At 37.3% G+C, this 15,811-nt stretch overlaps 1 protein-coding gene across 1 annotated transcript in view; it reads left to right on the top strand.

The window, feature by feature from the left end:
- LOC135319361 (ankyrin repeat domain-containing protein 26-like) overlaps positions 1 to 14,740 on the top strand; it is a 46,598-nt gene extending 31,858 nt beyond the window's left edge. The window contains 5 exon segments of the mRNA XM_064479248.1: positions 5,165 to 5,585; positions 5,588 to 5,664; positions 7,128 to 7,280; positions 13,698 to 14,063; positions 14,633 to 14,740. Coding sequence (XP_064335318.1) covers positions 5,165 to 5,585; positions 5,588 to 5,664; positions 7,128 to 7,280; positions 13,698 to 14,063; positions 14,633 to 14,740 — 1,125 coding nt within the window.
- The last annotated feature ends 1,071 nt before the right edge of the window (positions 14,741 to 15,811 follow it).

The following is a 15,811-nucleotide window of genomic DNA, read 5'->3' as shown; positions in this document are numbered from 1 at the left end:
TGTCTTTAAGGCATGTGAAGTGCTGATAATAATGCATAGTGGTTGCATATTAAGTCCTCAAAAAAGCTAATTTCATGATTATTAGAAAAGGACTTCTTTCATATAAGGACTTAAGTAATACTTTCCAAATAGGTTTTAGTGCCTTAAATGCCAGTTTTTATTGAAAATGACAACAACAAAAAAATCCTGGTATATTTTTTCCTATCAAATAATGCAAATAACCTTATGTTTTTCCTTTTCCTTTGTTTGTCCACTTGATCTAAATTTAACACTTTGTTAATAATATAATTGATATACTTTCTTTGTCCTTTAATGTTACGGTTTCCATTTTTTGTTTAATCCCTTTTATTGAAAATTAATTATCAATGCAAAGATTTTATATAAAAAATAATAGGTTTACATATTTCTTTCATTTTCAATATTTAGTATTTGGCTGAAATGAGTTGCTTTTTTTTTTTTTTTTTTTTTTTTAGGTCTTCAAAGAAAACATCTGCTAAAAAGGACAAGGTATAGTAAAATATTAATTATAAAAATATTATCCTGTAGTAAAAAAATTTATAAAAGATAGAGTGGAAAAACAGAAAATCCTCCTCTGTTGTAGAAACATTTACTTAAAAATAATTTAGAAACACTATTGATAAAGTTAGCCTTTTGACAAAAATCAGTTCTTTCAAGAAGTGTCTGTGTTTTTGCTCTCATAAAAAGATGGATATTTATCACCTCAGTACACTGAGTATATTTTATAACTATGTTGGAGATGCTGTGAAATAGTATTATTTATTTATAGGTCAAAGAGAAGATGAATTCTGTGGATGGCCTCGATGACTTAACTCTGTCACCGGAAACAGCTTCCGAGGACTGCGAGTCACTTTACCCTAATTATAAGAACACCCTGAGGCTAATCGAACGACTTGGCCTGGAGTGTAAAGGTAGGACCCCCGTATGACCACAAAGCCTTTTTAAGTGTCTCGTGGTAACGTGTGCACACCTAGTACTGCCCCAGGGAGCACGGATATGTTATAGTCCGCTGTGTCTCAGAAACCTGCTTTGTGTTAAAGCAGAATCAGACGTGTTGCGCGCTGCCAGCCAGGGGCTGTGACCGCTCCCACTCCGTGTGCTTTCTGTTGGCTCTGCTGCTCCTACGCCTTCACCCAAGGTCAGATTATCACTACTTCCCTCCTAGAACACTGAAATCACCTCAGGACTTTCTTCTCTGCCGTTCCACCTCCTGGAACCTTGGTCTACACTGCAACCATGATTACTAGATAGTTTTTAAAATTCAGATCTTTGTTACTCCCTTGCTTAAAATCCAGCTCCTGCTTCTCACAGCTCCGTGGTTAAAGGCCACAGTCCTCTGGCTTCATCTTGTTTCATTTTATTACCCTTCTTTCCACATGAATTTTAGAATCAGCTTGTCAATGTGAAAAAAAAATCTGCTAGTGTCCTGGACATTAGATGTAGATTATGTTAAATCTGTAGATTAATTTGGGGAGAATTGACTTCTTAACAATATGGAATTTTTAACCCCAAACAAAGTTTATTTCTCCACTTATATAGGTGTTCCTTGATTTTCTCAGTAATATTTTAGAGTTTTTAGTGTCTGGGTCTTTCCATCTTTCATGAGTTTACCTGTATTTCTTATTTTTCAGTGTAGTTGTAAGTAGTATATTTTTGTTTGTTTGTTTGTTTTAAAATAATATAATTTAAATTTTAGTTTCTGATGATAGAAATAGTTGATTTCTGTATGCTGACTCTGTGCCCTCCAACCTGGCTGAGCCCATTGATTCGTTCTAGTAGCCTTTTTATGGATTCTCTCAGATTTTCTTTGTAACCAAAGGTGGTCAAGATTTTTCTTCTTTAAACTACTGTCTTACTAAAGATAGTTCATATTTAAGACTTGCAGCCAATAAATACATTCTCTGTCACAGCTAATCAGCTCTGTCACTGTTGCGACAAGAGTAGCCGTAGACAATACAGAAGTTAATGGACGTTGCTGTATTTCAGTAAAACTTTATTTACCAAAGCAAGCAACCCAGCCCACAGGTTGGAGTTAGCTGACTCGCACCATGTAATCATATTCCTCGCTGACTAGCAGACAGTTTTACCTCTTCATTTCCCATCCAGATGCTTTTTGGTTCTTTATTTTGCCTGATTGCACTGGCTCCAGTATAGTGCTGAATAAGAGGAGTAAGAGAAGCCATTCCTGTCTGGTTCCTCACCTTCTGGGAAAAGCATTCCATTTTTCACCGTTGCGTATGGTGTCAGCTGTAGGGTTAGGACAGATCTTTGTCATAGTGAAGACGTTCCCTTAGTTCCTAGTTTGCTGGAAGTTTTTATTAGGAATAGATGTTGAGGTTTGGGAAGTGCCTCTTTTTATCCACTGACATGATCATATGGTGTTTCTTTTTTAGTTTGTTAATATGATGAATAACATTAATTGATTTTTACGTGTTAATACAGCCCTGCATTGTTGGGATACACCTCACTTGGCCATGATGAATTATCCTGTATTGTTGGATTTAATTTGCTAATGTTTTGTTTAGAATTTTTACCTCCATTTTCATGACATTAGTTTTCTTTCTTGTAATATCTTTGTCTGGTTTTGGATTCAGGATAATGCTAGCTTTGTAGAATGAGGACATATTTCTTCCTCTTCATTTTTGAGGAGAATTTGTGTAGAATTGGTATTAAATTTTCCTAAAATATTGGGTAGAATTCACCAGTATAACCACTGGGACTGGAATTTTCTTTGTGGTAAGGTCTTTAAATAGGACTTTCATTTTGGTTTTTAAGATATAGGGCTTTTTAGCTTATGTGTTCTTTCTTAATTGAGCTTTTGTAATTTCTCTCTTTTGAGGAATTTACCCACTTCATCTGAATTGTCAAATTTATTTACATAATGTTCACAATATTACTTTGTCATTCTTTTAATATCTGCAGAGCTTAGAAGAATGTCTTCCACAGAATAGATGCTCAGTACCATCTGTTCAATGTATGGATGAGTGAATGCGAAATGCACAGTCCTTTATACACAAAAATTACTCATTCATTTTATTTCCATTTGTGTTTTCTTCCTAATGCAGATTATGTTACCTTATTGAAAATTCAGAATGCAGTTCATTCACTCAGAAGATTAATAGAATGTAAAGAATCTGACTGTGAACTACTTAGAGAAAAAGTTAAAAAAATGGAAAATAAGGTTAACAAGCTACAAAAAGAGCTTTTGGAAGCAAGAGAAATGAATTCACAGTTAGAACGTCAAAATGTGGCATGGGAACGAGAGCTCTGCAGTATGAGGTACTGAATTCCTTGGTTTTAAAGAAATATTTGAACTCTTTATATTTAATACTGTAGATATGTAGGAGAAGTCTTATCATTGCTAACTGAACTTTTGGGATTTTACAGGGGAGAAAATTTCTTTAATATTGCGGAATATGAGACTCTTGGAAATAACACAGCAATATATTTATATATCTCCTCATTCTATATTTCTTTAAAAAAGATCTTTGATTCTTATCTCTCAGTTGTCCTCCAGAAAGTTCATATTACTTTACATTCCCACTTGCAGAATTATGAAATGAACATTTCTCTCAAGGCAGAAACTTAAAAAAATTTATGCAGTTTTATTCTTGACATATGAATAAATGGAATAAAAAGTAAAGTGGAAAGTGATTGCTGGTTAGTTTCTTCAGCATCTCTCTCATGCAGAGATAAGATCAGTTCAAAGGTCTATGCTGAAAGCACAGATTACTCTTTATTGTTTAATTACTTATTATGGATCCTGCCTTGTTTCAAAAGGGATTTAAAAATGATTTACTAAATAAATAATAGTCAACAAGGTAAGTTCAAAGTGTTGCAAAAGAAGAAACATAAAGTGTAGGGCGTCAGGTAGTAGACTCCCCAGCCTCGCCTTGGATTATGCTAATTAGCGGATCTGTGTTCTAGAAAAGACATCTGTGGATGTTACCTCCCACTGTAGATCATTTAGGAGTACCTGTAATATTTCATGAAGTTGAAATTTTATTTCTCATGAACTTATAAACTTGTTTCTAAACAACAACTTCTCTTAATTAGTAACTAAATTCTCTGTTCTAATAAAGGAGTAATTTATGACTATGTGGGAAAAAAAAAGGGTAATTCTCAACTCATACCTTACTGAATAATTGCAAAATTTCTTTCCTACACTATTCACCAGAGTTACTCTTGACTGAAACTCAGTAGCATTATGTCTTTTCATTGCTACTTTTCAAATATATATATCTTTATGAAGAGATTGAAGTGAGGAATTTAAAATGTGAGACTTAGAAATGAAAAAAAAAAATGAGAACATAGAAATTCCATTAGGGTAATAAACCGGCATGTGAAGAACCAGATCATAAAATGAACTTTTCATTTTCTAACAAAATTAATTTTAAGGGAGAAACAATACAATGAACAAGTTTTCCCAAAACAGCAACTTGAAAGCACTGTCCAACCACTAGAATTTGAACTGAAGAGCAGAAGGAATAAACCGAGTCAGGTAAATTAGCCTTAGGTGAAAATTCATATCTCTAACACTGTTTCATCAATATTATTTATAATATTCCTTTGAATTAATCTATATTTTCATTTAAAACAAATTTAAAAAGTTATCTCATCCTAAATATGAACTATGACATTTAGAGCTTAACTTACTAATTTCTTGGTGTTCTTGGCATCTAGTAGATGCTCTGTGTCTTTTCTGAATGAAGGAATGGAAGGTAAATTGTTGTATAATCAGAGCTAAGGCTCTTAATGAGGGGGTAGCTCTAAAGATTAGACATCAGATATAATTTTTAAGTGTAATCAGATTTATTCATTTTTTATTTTAAGCCTTCTGGATTTGTTGTATTTCAGAGAAAGAAAAGCTTTTCCAGTTCTGAGCTTCTTAAACATTCTTTTGTGATTTCTTTCTTACTTTCATGGATTCACTGTCTTTAATTAAATTTTTGAACTTTTGGGGATTTCTGCTTGTTTAAAGTTTGAGATTTGTATCCATCTTAAGTTTTTCCAGTTGGATATCCAGTTATTGCAAACTTTTTGTTGTATAAACTTAGAGATTAGTCTTTAACTTCAAAGGAAATTGTGATATGTCAGTTTATTGTGTACAGTTCAAAGAGTAAGAGATGAGTGGTTTCACTTACAGGACACAATGAATTTTGAGGTGTCTGACCCGAAAGATAACAGCGAGGTGCTTCCTCGGCAACTTTCTGAAGCTGAAAGTCAATTCCGTGGCCCAGAGATTGAGCTATATCCCAGGAGAGATGCTCTTAGATCAATGATGTTGGTATTAGAATGTGTGCATAGAGACCAAAACCAAGCCCAGTGTTCAAACAAGGAAATTGAACCCTTGTATCAGCATGAACAAGGGAAAGTCAATAAATACGCTGGAAAGCAGGCATCCTTGGAGGAGAGATTGCGTGAACTACAAAGTGAAAACATGTTGCTTCAACAGCAACTTCATGTTGCTCAAAATGAAGCCAAAAGTAAAAAGACAATTAATATCCCAGAGCTGTTTCCAGATCAGATGAGTAAAGCCACGCATAAACAACTTCTGATGCTGGAGGAAGGAAACAAGCAATCAATGAATGCAAATGTGTAAAAGACAGAATGTATCAGTATGAAACTGACAGAGCAGAAATGCAAGTAAGTACCCAGAAACAGAACTAATTTTCAGACTTCCTCAAAGAAAATTCAAAGTAGTATCTGATGAAAGCTAAATGTTGAGACTAGTTGAATGTTAAAAATGTGTGGGCTATAAATATATACACTGTAAAGCAGCCTAAAAGCATATCTTGTATCCAGCAAACAAAAATTAGACCTGAGAGGTGCTTTACTTTGAGTAAATATGCCTTGTCACATGAAATTTTAAGAGATTAAGCTGTAAGTTGTTGATAGATATAGGTAGGTATTAGTAATTTAGTCTTATACTACCCAAATCATTTTAATCTTTCTGTCACCACATTTTAGTATTGTGATGAAGCAGATAAATGAAATGCTCATACCTAAAATGAATATTTTGAAATTAAGATTCAGTTGTGTGAACAAAAAAAGTAAAAGAAAAGAGAGAGAGAGAGAGAGAGAAGATTCAGTTGTGTGGATTACTTTGACAGTCAAGTCCAGATTTCCCAGATGAAGCGATGTGTAAACGCTGCATCTTGTAGTACTTTTCCTTCAGTAGCTTTTAATACATTTTTAGTTGATATAATTTTATTTTTATTCATGTCAATTGGAATTAAATTTAGAAATATTTCCATCTCAAATCATGTATTGTTGTGACTGCTCCACTCCTTAAAGGCATCTACTTTTCATTCAGTCATAATGGGACAAATGTGAATTTTAGCAAAACTGTGTTTGCCTTAGTCTTCCCCAGTCTATTTATAATTTACTTTGAACATTTTTTCAAATAATTTACTCACAATTCTCATTCCAAGGCTCAGTTACTGTCATTTGGATCTAAGTTTGTCCAGTAGAGAGGAACTGGAGCGCTCTGTGCTGTACGAGTTTGGCATTGGGGTCCCATTTTCAGACTGAGGAGAAGTGGCCAGAGTCCTGAGTGGCAGGAAGGGAGTGAGTGGGAGGGGTGGGGGGAGCTGTAGGAGCTGCAGTCCAGGAGGCGGGGGAGGCCAGGTTGTCTAGGGTCCCCAAAGGCCATTGGAATAACCTCATTTTTATTGTGAGATAGGAGTCTACTGGAAGGATTTAAGCACCAAATTGAATATGTGAAGAACTCTGAACTTAAGCCTCTAGTGAGAAAGAGGGAGAATGCTCCACAGTGTGGAACTTACCACCACTCATCCCACCCGCACACCCCTTTCTGTTTGAGACTTCAGTGGGGGTAAAGCTTGGCCACTTCCTGCGGGGGGCAGGGAATGGCTGGTGGGGCTGCATCCATTGCCTAAGTTAACTTACTGTCGGTAAGGCAGGAGGGTCATGCCTTCTGTGTCTTTAACAAAAGCCAGTAAACAGGAATGTGTGCCTACGGGGAAAAGAAGGTGAATTGATGTCTGTGGGGATAGTTCTCAAAGTCCATATGTTGGAGTTATATATTATTAATGTAACTTAATGATCAGGTGACTTAAAAATCAGTAACAGAGTTATCTTTTTAGACCTGTGTGAGACAGCTTCAACAAGAACTGACTGACACCCGAAAGAAAGTGTCCATGTTGGAAGCGTCCCTGGAGGTGACAGCACATCATCAGACTAATGCAGAAAATAAGACACAGCATTTAGAGAGGAAATTACATCAAATTGCAGATCAAGTATGTATGAAATTGAGCACGTCGGCTGTGAATGTACAGCACAGAGTGCTGTAGGACACTAGCTGTTCAGGGATAGCTTTCTTTTGTAGCTTCATTATAATTACAGCTTTATTATCTTTATGATGCGCTTGTTTCTTAAACTTTGACTTTCATTCTGCCATGTCTTTACATATTTTTTTCTTACAATATTTACCCTTAGAGAAGTTGAAAATTATACATATTTCCTCACAGAAGTTAACTTTTTTCTCCTATTAAACAGTATTTTTTTAGTGATCTCGCACCACAGTAAGGCAAGCTAGATAAAATCAGAGGATAATGTTTCATGGCATGGTTCAGAAAATTGTCATGTCTCATCCGCACTTTTATGAATGGATATAGAATCTGTGTGTATTGATTTCATGGATTTCAGGATAACTTGTACAGAAAGGTCATTATACAAACCAGTTGGAGTTAGGCATTGGCTTCATTTTCTTTTCATTTTAGGCGTGTTGTAAAAGCATGGAGAAGTTCAGATCGTATATGTACACCCAAAATAGAGAATTAAGAACATTGTCTAGATCCTGCCTTTGGATTTTTTTTAACTTTATGGAGATATAATTCACATATTATAGGGGGGATTGAATAACTCAAATGGCAGAGCGCATGCTTAGCACACACAAGGTCCTGCGTTCAATCCCCTGTGCCTCTTCTCAGAATAAGTAAGTAAAACCTAAGTACTTCCCCCACCAAAAAAAAAAAAAAAAAAAAAATTCACGTATCATATCATTCACCCTTTTAGGATGCATAGTTAGTGTCTCTTAGTGTACTCAGAGATGTGCAACTGTCACCACAATCAATTTTAGAACTTCCTATCACCCCAAAAAGAAAGCCTGCATCCCTTGGCCATCACCCTCAGCCGCCCATCTCCCTCAGCTCCCAGCAACCACCAGTCTGATTTCTGTCTCTATAGATGTGCCTGTTCTGGGTGTTTCACATGAATGGAATCACATGCTATGTGGTCCTTCATCATTAGCTTTTTTCATTTGACATAATGTATTCAAGGTTCATCCACTCTATAGCGCTTGTCAGTATTTCCATTTCTGTTTATTGTTGAACAGTATACTCGGTTGTGGGGCTAAGCCATTTATCTGTCCATCAGTTGATGGACCTTTGGGTTGCCTCTGCTTTTTGGCTCTTGTTAATAATGCTGCTGTGAACATTTCTGTCCAAGTTTTGGTGTAAACATGTTTCCATTTCTTTGGGGAATAGACTTAAGAATGGAAATGCTGTCGTATGGGGCATATGGTAACTCTGTTTAACCTTTTGAGGAACTGCCATAGTGTTTTCCAGAGTGGCTGCACCATTTAACATTTTTATCCAAAGTATATAATTCTCCCAATTTCTATGCATTCCTGTCAACACTGGTCATTAGCTCTCCTGGTTGGTGTGAGTTGGCATCTACTTATGGTTTTGATTTGCATTTTTCTGATGACTAAGAATGTTGGGGATCTTTTCATGTGCTTATCCATTTGTGTATCTTCTTTGAAGACCTGTCTGTTCAGGTTTTTGCCCATTTTAAAATTGGATTGTCTTTTTATGATTGAATTGTAAGAGTTCTTTTTGTATCCTGGGTGCAAATCTTTTATCAGATGCAGGATTTTCAAGTGCTTTCTCCTATTCAGGAGCTTGCCTTTTCACCTTTTGACAGTGTCTTTTGAAGTGTAGAAGTTTTTAATATTGAAGTTCAGTTAACCTATTTCTGTCTTTTACTGTCCTATCTAAGAAACAAGTGCCAGATCCAGGCATGAAGACACACACCTGTGTTTTCTTCTAAGAATTTTGTAGTTTTAGCTCTTTCATTTTGAGTTAATTCTTATATATAGTATGAGGTAGAGGTCGAATTTTGTTCTTTTGCATGTGGATATCCAGTTGTCCCATACCATTTGTTAAAAAGACTATTATTGTCTCATTCAGTTACTTGGCACTCGTATCGAAAATCAATTGACCGTAAATGTGAGGGTTTCTTTTAGATTCTCAGTGGTGATGCATTGATCTAAGTCTGTCCTATGCCAGTACCAGGTCAGGTGTTATGAGAACTCTTTCCAAGTCATCTTGCATATTACCAGTTGTTTTACATACAAATAGAAAGTTGGTGTAGAGGAATGTCTGTAACTCTACTTCTGTGGAGATTTGCTACTTCCTGAAGGAGTCTGTGCCCAGCTTATGCCTTGCTGACTCTGTGACATGACAGAAAGTAGGCTTGCAAAGATAAAGTCCATTCCTTCCCCCCCACACACCATTCAGACCTTTAGTTTCTCACCCAGTACCTCCCACTTCACTCCAGTTTCCATCAAATCATGGTCACGGGATCTGCTGACTTAGTCTGCAATATACTTCATTATGTTGCACTCATTATAATTCATAGACTTATCCATAGATTTCACTACCTAGAAGCAAAAGGTTAAGCCTGGAAAAGATGAATTCAACCTTCCTCTTTGGAAGCCTCTCTAATCCATCATCTTGTGGTTCACAATGAAATCCTATTTTGGCTTCTTTCTTGTGTATAATGCTGGTTCCGATCCTGTACTTGATGTAGATCCTGCATTCTCAGTTCCCTGTGTCTACCTCCTTTTACTTAAAATGAGAGATGTCTAGCTGTATTCTATAGCTTAATGCATAATTAATGAAATAAATATTTGATCCCATCCAGGGAAAAATTTTCAAGAGTACAACTGTTAAAAATCAGATAATATTCAATCAGTTTATCAGAAACAGATAACAGATTAGTAATTTGAATTTCAAAAGTTCAAAGCCAATCTGTGTGATATGGAGAAGAATTGTGCTACAACATAAAGGTGAGACAGTCTTACCTTCCCTTACAAACAAGTTTTAAGTAAGGTAAAGGAAAAATTGTATTTAATTTAAATACTGCCAAAGGACACTACATTTGTTTTACTACTGAGAAGATTGAAAATGGTTCCATAATATTTTATTTTCTCTCTGAGGAACGGAAAATGAAGAGTGAATGCTAGATTAGTAAGTTCTCAAATTTGCCTGTCTCTTAGAATTTCAGTTAATTGAAATGAGGTAAAAAGGCTGATTTCGGTAAACTGATTATTTCTAGTTGTTTTTCAATTATTAGTCTTCATATCATATGTCTCCTTGCCTACCAGTCTTCCTTATCCTCAAAGTTGAGGGGAACTTGTAAAGAGGCATGCATGCCTATTTTATAAGAAATTGTAATTGAAGGGAACTCTAAAAAATCTTCATTCTCACTAGTTCTTAGGTCTTTCTTTAAGTTATCTGCTTCTTCTTATCAACACTTTGTCATTAAGTTAATCTCAACGTTTATTACATTACAGTTTATAGGAGACCAATTTCTACTATATACAAGTTACATTTCTTATTATCTTTTTTCATCCATTTTTCTGTTTGTCTGTTTTTGCCTAACAAACTCCCCAAAGTTCAGTGGCTTAAACAAGCATTTATTTTGTTCACAATCTGCACTTAGGAAAAGTGTGGCCAAGACAGCTGGCCTCTCTTCCTCTCAGCTTCAGGTGGGGCAGCTCGAAGGCAGGGGGCTGGAATCACTTGAAGGTTCATCCACTGATGTCTGACAGTTGATGTTGGCAGTTGGCTGCAGCTTTGGTGGGGCAGGCAGTTGGGCCGCCTCCCCTGGAACACCTAAGCTGTCTCTGTGGCCTGAGCTTGCCCACAACATAAGACTGGGTTCCAGGGTTAAGAGCGAGGCAGAAGTTCAAATACCATTTCAAACCTGCCCTGCAGTTCACTCGGTGCCACTTTCACTGTATTCTGTTCATTAGGAGCAGGGCACTTAAGGTTGGCCATATTCTACCTTTCTTATGGAATTAATTTTGAAAATTTATGGAGACATTCAAAAACCAGCATAATCTACTCACTAGCCACAGTGTTTTCTTACTGCTTCCATATGAGAAACACCCTTATCCCTACTCAGTTCCCCCAGCAGGTCTCGGTCACTGTGGTGTTAGGCTCAGGCTCCAGTCCAGGGTCTTACTTTACCCTCTTCATCAGGTCCAGGTGGGGCTGAGGTTCCTGGGCGTGGTTTCTAGAGTACAGCTCCTTGGGTACACTCCTCTCAGTGCTGAGGCTTGAGGATAAGGAGACTGGTTATTTACCGCCACACACCCAACATTCTGCTAAACTGCTAAGGACTCCCTCACTCACAGCTGGAAGATGGGAGGCACACTGGTCCGTAGCAGTTCTGAAATGCAGCCTGATGCTGCTGGCTCTTTGATTAGGACTTAGTCCTAACCCTGGGAGGGATTCTCCTTTGCTGCTATCTCTGGGCTCTTGCTTCTGTCCCTTTCATGAGCCATGACCTGTGTGTTTACAGCTGAGTAGTTCTCTCAAGCCAGCTTCCTCCTTGTAGACCTTCTAAGAAAAACCCAAAGGCCTCTTCTCATTTTGCACTGTCTTGGTCTCTTTCAGTCCAAGCTAGCAGGCAGTGTTTTTGCTACCATAGTTCTCTTTTAAAACTTTGAGTTTCCTGTGAATTTTACTGGGGTTCATGCCATTGGAAAAGCTACCCTCACAAGTCTTTTTGAGATTAGCTCTTCACCTTGGGCTTCCTGTGAATCTGTTGTGGGATGATACCTTTAAAACTCATGCTTTTAAGATCCTGAAAGGAATTTGAGGCAGCACCTTAAATTTTTACAAGGTCTTAGCAAAGTCTTGGCTTCATCTTTAGACTGTGTTTTCCTGGCAGCACCCTAGATTTGATCTTAGCCTAGAAGCCATTTCTCTGTTTACCCACTATGTGACAATTGGGAATATGGCAGTGCTTTAAATGGGATACAGATATTTGAACCCAGTGAGTCCTGGTTCCTTTGTATTTAATAATCTTTTTGTTTGTTTTAGCTTATCTCTCTCATCAATTTTACTTTCAACTCTTTGGTAGCAAGAGTCCCGTTTCCTCTGGTTTCAGTGTCATTTTCTTCCCTGGCCTAGAAGCCTTCGTTCTCAGCCCTTCAAAGGCCCCCAGGCTTCCACTAACAGTCTCGTGGACACTTTGGGTTTTCATTCTTACTCTTCTCTACATCTGTTCAGGTTCCACCTACCTCCAGGTTCAAAGGCATCCCCACATTTTTAATTCTTTTTTAATGACTGCACCCCATTTTTAATATCAATATCTGTGCCAGTTATTTATTGCTAATAAGTTATATAATAAACCACCTCAAGTCCCAGTGACTCAAAACAGCATTTGGTTGGTTCACAAACCTGCATTTAGACAAGGCTCAGTGGAGCCAGCTCATGTCTTCTCCATTTGGAATCAAGCGGGCACTAGAATAATCTAAAGGCTTGTTCATGCACATGTCTGGAAGTTGGAGCTGGCTTTGGTTAAGGACGTTCGCTGGGGCCATAAGCTGGGACAGCTGCGTGTACAAAGACTCACTAGGTGGCCTGGGCTTCACAGCATGGTGGCTGGGTTCTAAGGGTGAGCGTCCCTACAGAGTGAAAGTCAGAAGCTATTTAGCCTTAGAAATCACACAGCAGTGCCCCCACATTCTGTCCCCTAGAAACAAGAAGCCAAGGTCAGTACATACTTCAGGGGAGGGAATTTCACAGGGGAAGTGTCAAGGAATTTGTAGAGACATTTTACAACCACCACCTCCGCCTGCCTTGTCTTACCAAATAACCCTCCTATCTGAAGGAAAGTAGTGCTTCCCAAGTCAGTGTCACTGAAATTCCAGCAAGGTTTTTTGTTTTTGTTGAGTATGTTCTCTTGTTTTGTGGAGAGTAACAAAGGATTCCAAGAATTAAGGCTCTTTTGTTTGTTTGTTTGTTTGTTTAGAAAAATGTATGGGTCATCTTACTAAACCACTACACTAGGAGATGGATTTCTCCTTAACTCTGCAAGTCATTCATTGCTCCTTGGAATGCAATTCAAACTAGCATAAAATATTTGTAGTTCAGAGAAAGGCTTATGGCATTAGAATCCATATTTGTAAGATGTATTAATTGCAGTCTTGTTTTCAAAGTCTTGTTTTGGGAGGCATTTATTAATTCAGCCCTGAGTAACTCAATATGATCTCCCTAAAGCTTTAAAAATCATGGAGAGTTAAGACTTGGGGGAGGAAGGGGTAAGAGACTTTCTACTAAGAGTTGCCTTATAGTCATTTTACGTAGGAAACACATGAAACAATTACAGAAAAATAAGAGTGTAAAATCAAGTACAAATGTATAACAAAGATGATGACAGTAAACAACATATTTTTGTGACTCTTGGTGGTTTGAACTTTTTTCTTGATTTTCTGAGTAATTTGAGTTTCTCTATTCCACAAGGTAGATACCATTTTATTGTAACTGAATTTATTTCAACATTTGATGCTGGGTTAGAGTTAGGATGTTCTCAGTCTGCCAACCTCATTACCAAACAATTTTATCTTCTTCATGCAGAATGCTGATCTTATAGCAAAACTGGTTTCGACAACTTCAGCACTTCTCCATCTGAGTGCAGAAACTCAACTTCTTCTGAAAGAGTTATTATGTATGAAAGGGATACAAAAGAAATGTGAAACATTAGAGGAGGAGAAAAAGAAGTTGGAAGAAGAAGTAGTAAACCTCAAACGTCACCTAGAAGTGAACACAGTGGAACGCAGTCAAGTGGAGCAGTACAAACAGGAGATTGATGAGCGAGCAAGACGGGATGTAGCAGAAAAATTGACAGAACTCAGTCAAGTCGTGCAGTGCAAACGGGAGACTGAAGAGCGAGCAAAACAGGATGTAGCAGGAATATTGAAAGAACTCAGCCAGTTTTTACAGGTGAAGCATTGATCTGTAATGTGCTCTAATTCACTTTGCTGTGAATTACAGTTTGGATGTATACCTTTTATGTTTCCTCTACTTCCCATATAGCAGTTTGTTTCGTAGATTTCTGGAAGGCCGCATTTGTTACTCCCTTTAAATAATTCAATTTCCATCATTACTATCACTAAATTGATCTTTCAGAACTACTCTCGCTAGAGAATCATTTTTAAGGCCAACTGGTGTAAATCAAGACTACTAGGAGGAAAAGGAAATATTGTGATTTAAATATTATACCACACTCTTGGATTACTCTTAGGTTTTATTGTTCAATTTTTAAAATTTTAAGTTGATCCTATTATTCTTTGAAGTATCACATTACATGAGTACTGATATGAGTGATTCACCTTTAATTTCATAATTCAGATTTAATTGACTTGACATTGATGATAAGTATTTTAAAGTTCAGCTTTTTAACATTTAAATTTGCTGTCTGAATCATTGACTCAAAACTAAAGAGAACAAATACACTGTAATTACTCAGGTTATAATTATTTTTAAAATTGTATCCTTTTAATTTGCTTTAGACACAAGCAGCATATGAAGAAAACTTGTTAAGAGCATATAAAAATGCTTCAATAAGTCAAATGAAACACAAAATTAAATATCTGGAATCTGTTTTACTTTTCAGTTAGATTCTGTCAAAAAAGAATTGGAAAAACACAGACAACTGTACCTCTAAGAGCCAGAAAATAGAACGTCATGGGCAAGTCAAGTACACTCGTAAGTCAAAACATAGAACTATAGAGAGTAATTTAGGCCATTCATTTGCTTCTAAGGCATAAGTTTTATTGAGCCAGGTTCCTGAGGTGAGTAGCAAGTGAAAGCTGACTGGATAGTATAATTTTGGAAAATGATGTTAGTAAATGAACTCTCCTTTAAAAGGTCAGTCCAGGGCAGTTTGCATCTCCCTGCCTTTTGTTGCTTTTACATGACTTTGTGTTTTATATTTGCATATCTTTAACCTGATCTAGTCTTTAAGCTGGGGGTTTTGCAAACTTTGTAATTTAGACAGCCATATTATCACAAAATTTCTAGCTGGAATTCCCATAAATAGAAATGTTAATGAGTTTAAAGTTAACTGTGTTTTGGAAGAGTACAACTTAAACCCAAGGGGTCCCATTCTGGTGTTTGGTGAATTTACTTTCTTGATTGTGATATTTGGTATCACCACTAGTAGGCACCCTGAGACGAAGCACTGTATCCTAAGTTTGTCTCCGCTACGTAAAGGCATGCTTGGGAAATAGGGGGAAACTAACATAGGGGTGAAGGTCAGTATAGCAGTTCACAAAGTGGCTAAAAAGAATACGGTGGCCTGCCCAAGGGGGTGTGTGGAAGACAGAAAGGGCAGGTCCCTCCTCCAGTGCCTGAGTAACAATGTTGTAAGCTACAGGTGTCCCCGGTATCCAAAAGTAGAGTGTTCTATGAAAGTTGTCGGTGTAAAGCAAAGAGGCAGTTACCTTAGGACACATCTTGCTGGTGGGTGCATAAAATAAACATGCATGAAGCAAGGCGCTCACAGACACAGTCCAAAGCCATGGCGGCGTGATGCTGGGATACTGAGTGTGGTTCTGGGGAAGGAGCTCGGTGGGGCCCCTCTTGCTGCTCGGGGTGCATGTTGCCCTTCTGATGGCTCGGGCTAAAACAAACACCCAGCCCTATTCTGGCTTTTTGCTTTTTTTTCATAAAAGTGAATATCCACTTGA

Source organism: Camelus dromedarius, chromosome 26, assembly GCF_036321535.1.
Source record: "Camelus dromedarius isolate mCamDro1 chromosome 26, mCamDro1.pat, whole genome shotgun sequence".
Classification (NCBI taxonomy): domain Eukaryota; kingdom Metazoa; phylum Chordata; class Mammalia; order Artiodactyla; family Camelidae; genus Camelus; species Camelus dromedarius.
This window is presented reverse-complemented; position numbering and strand designations above follow the sequence as displayed.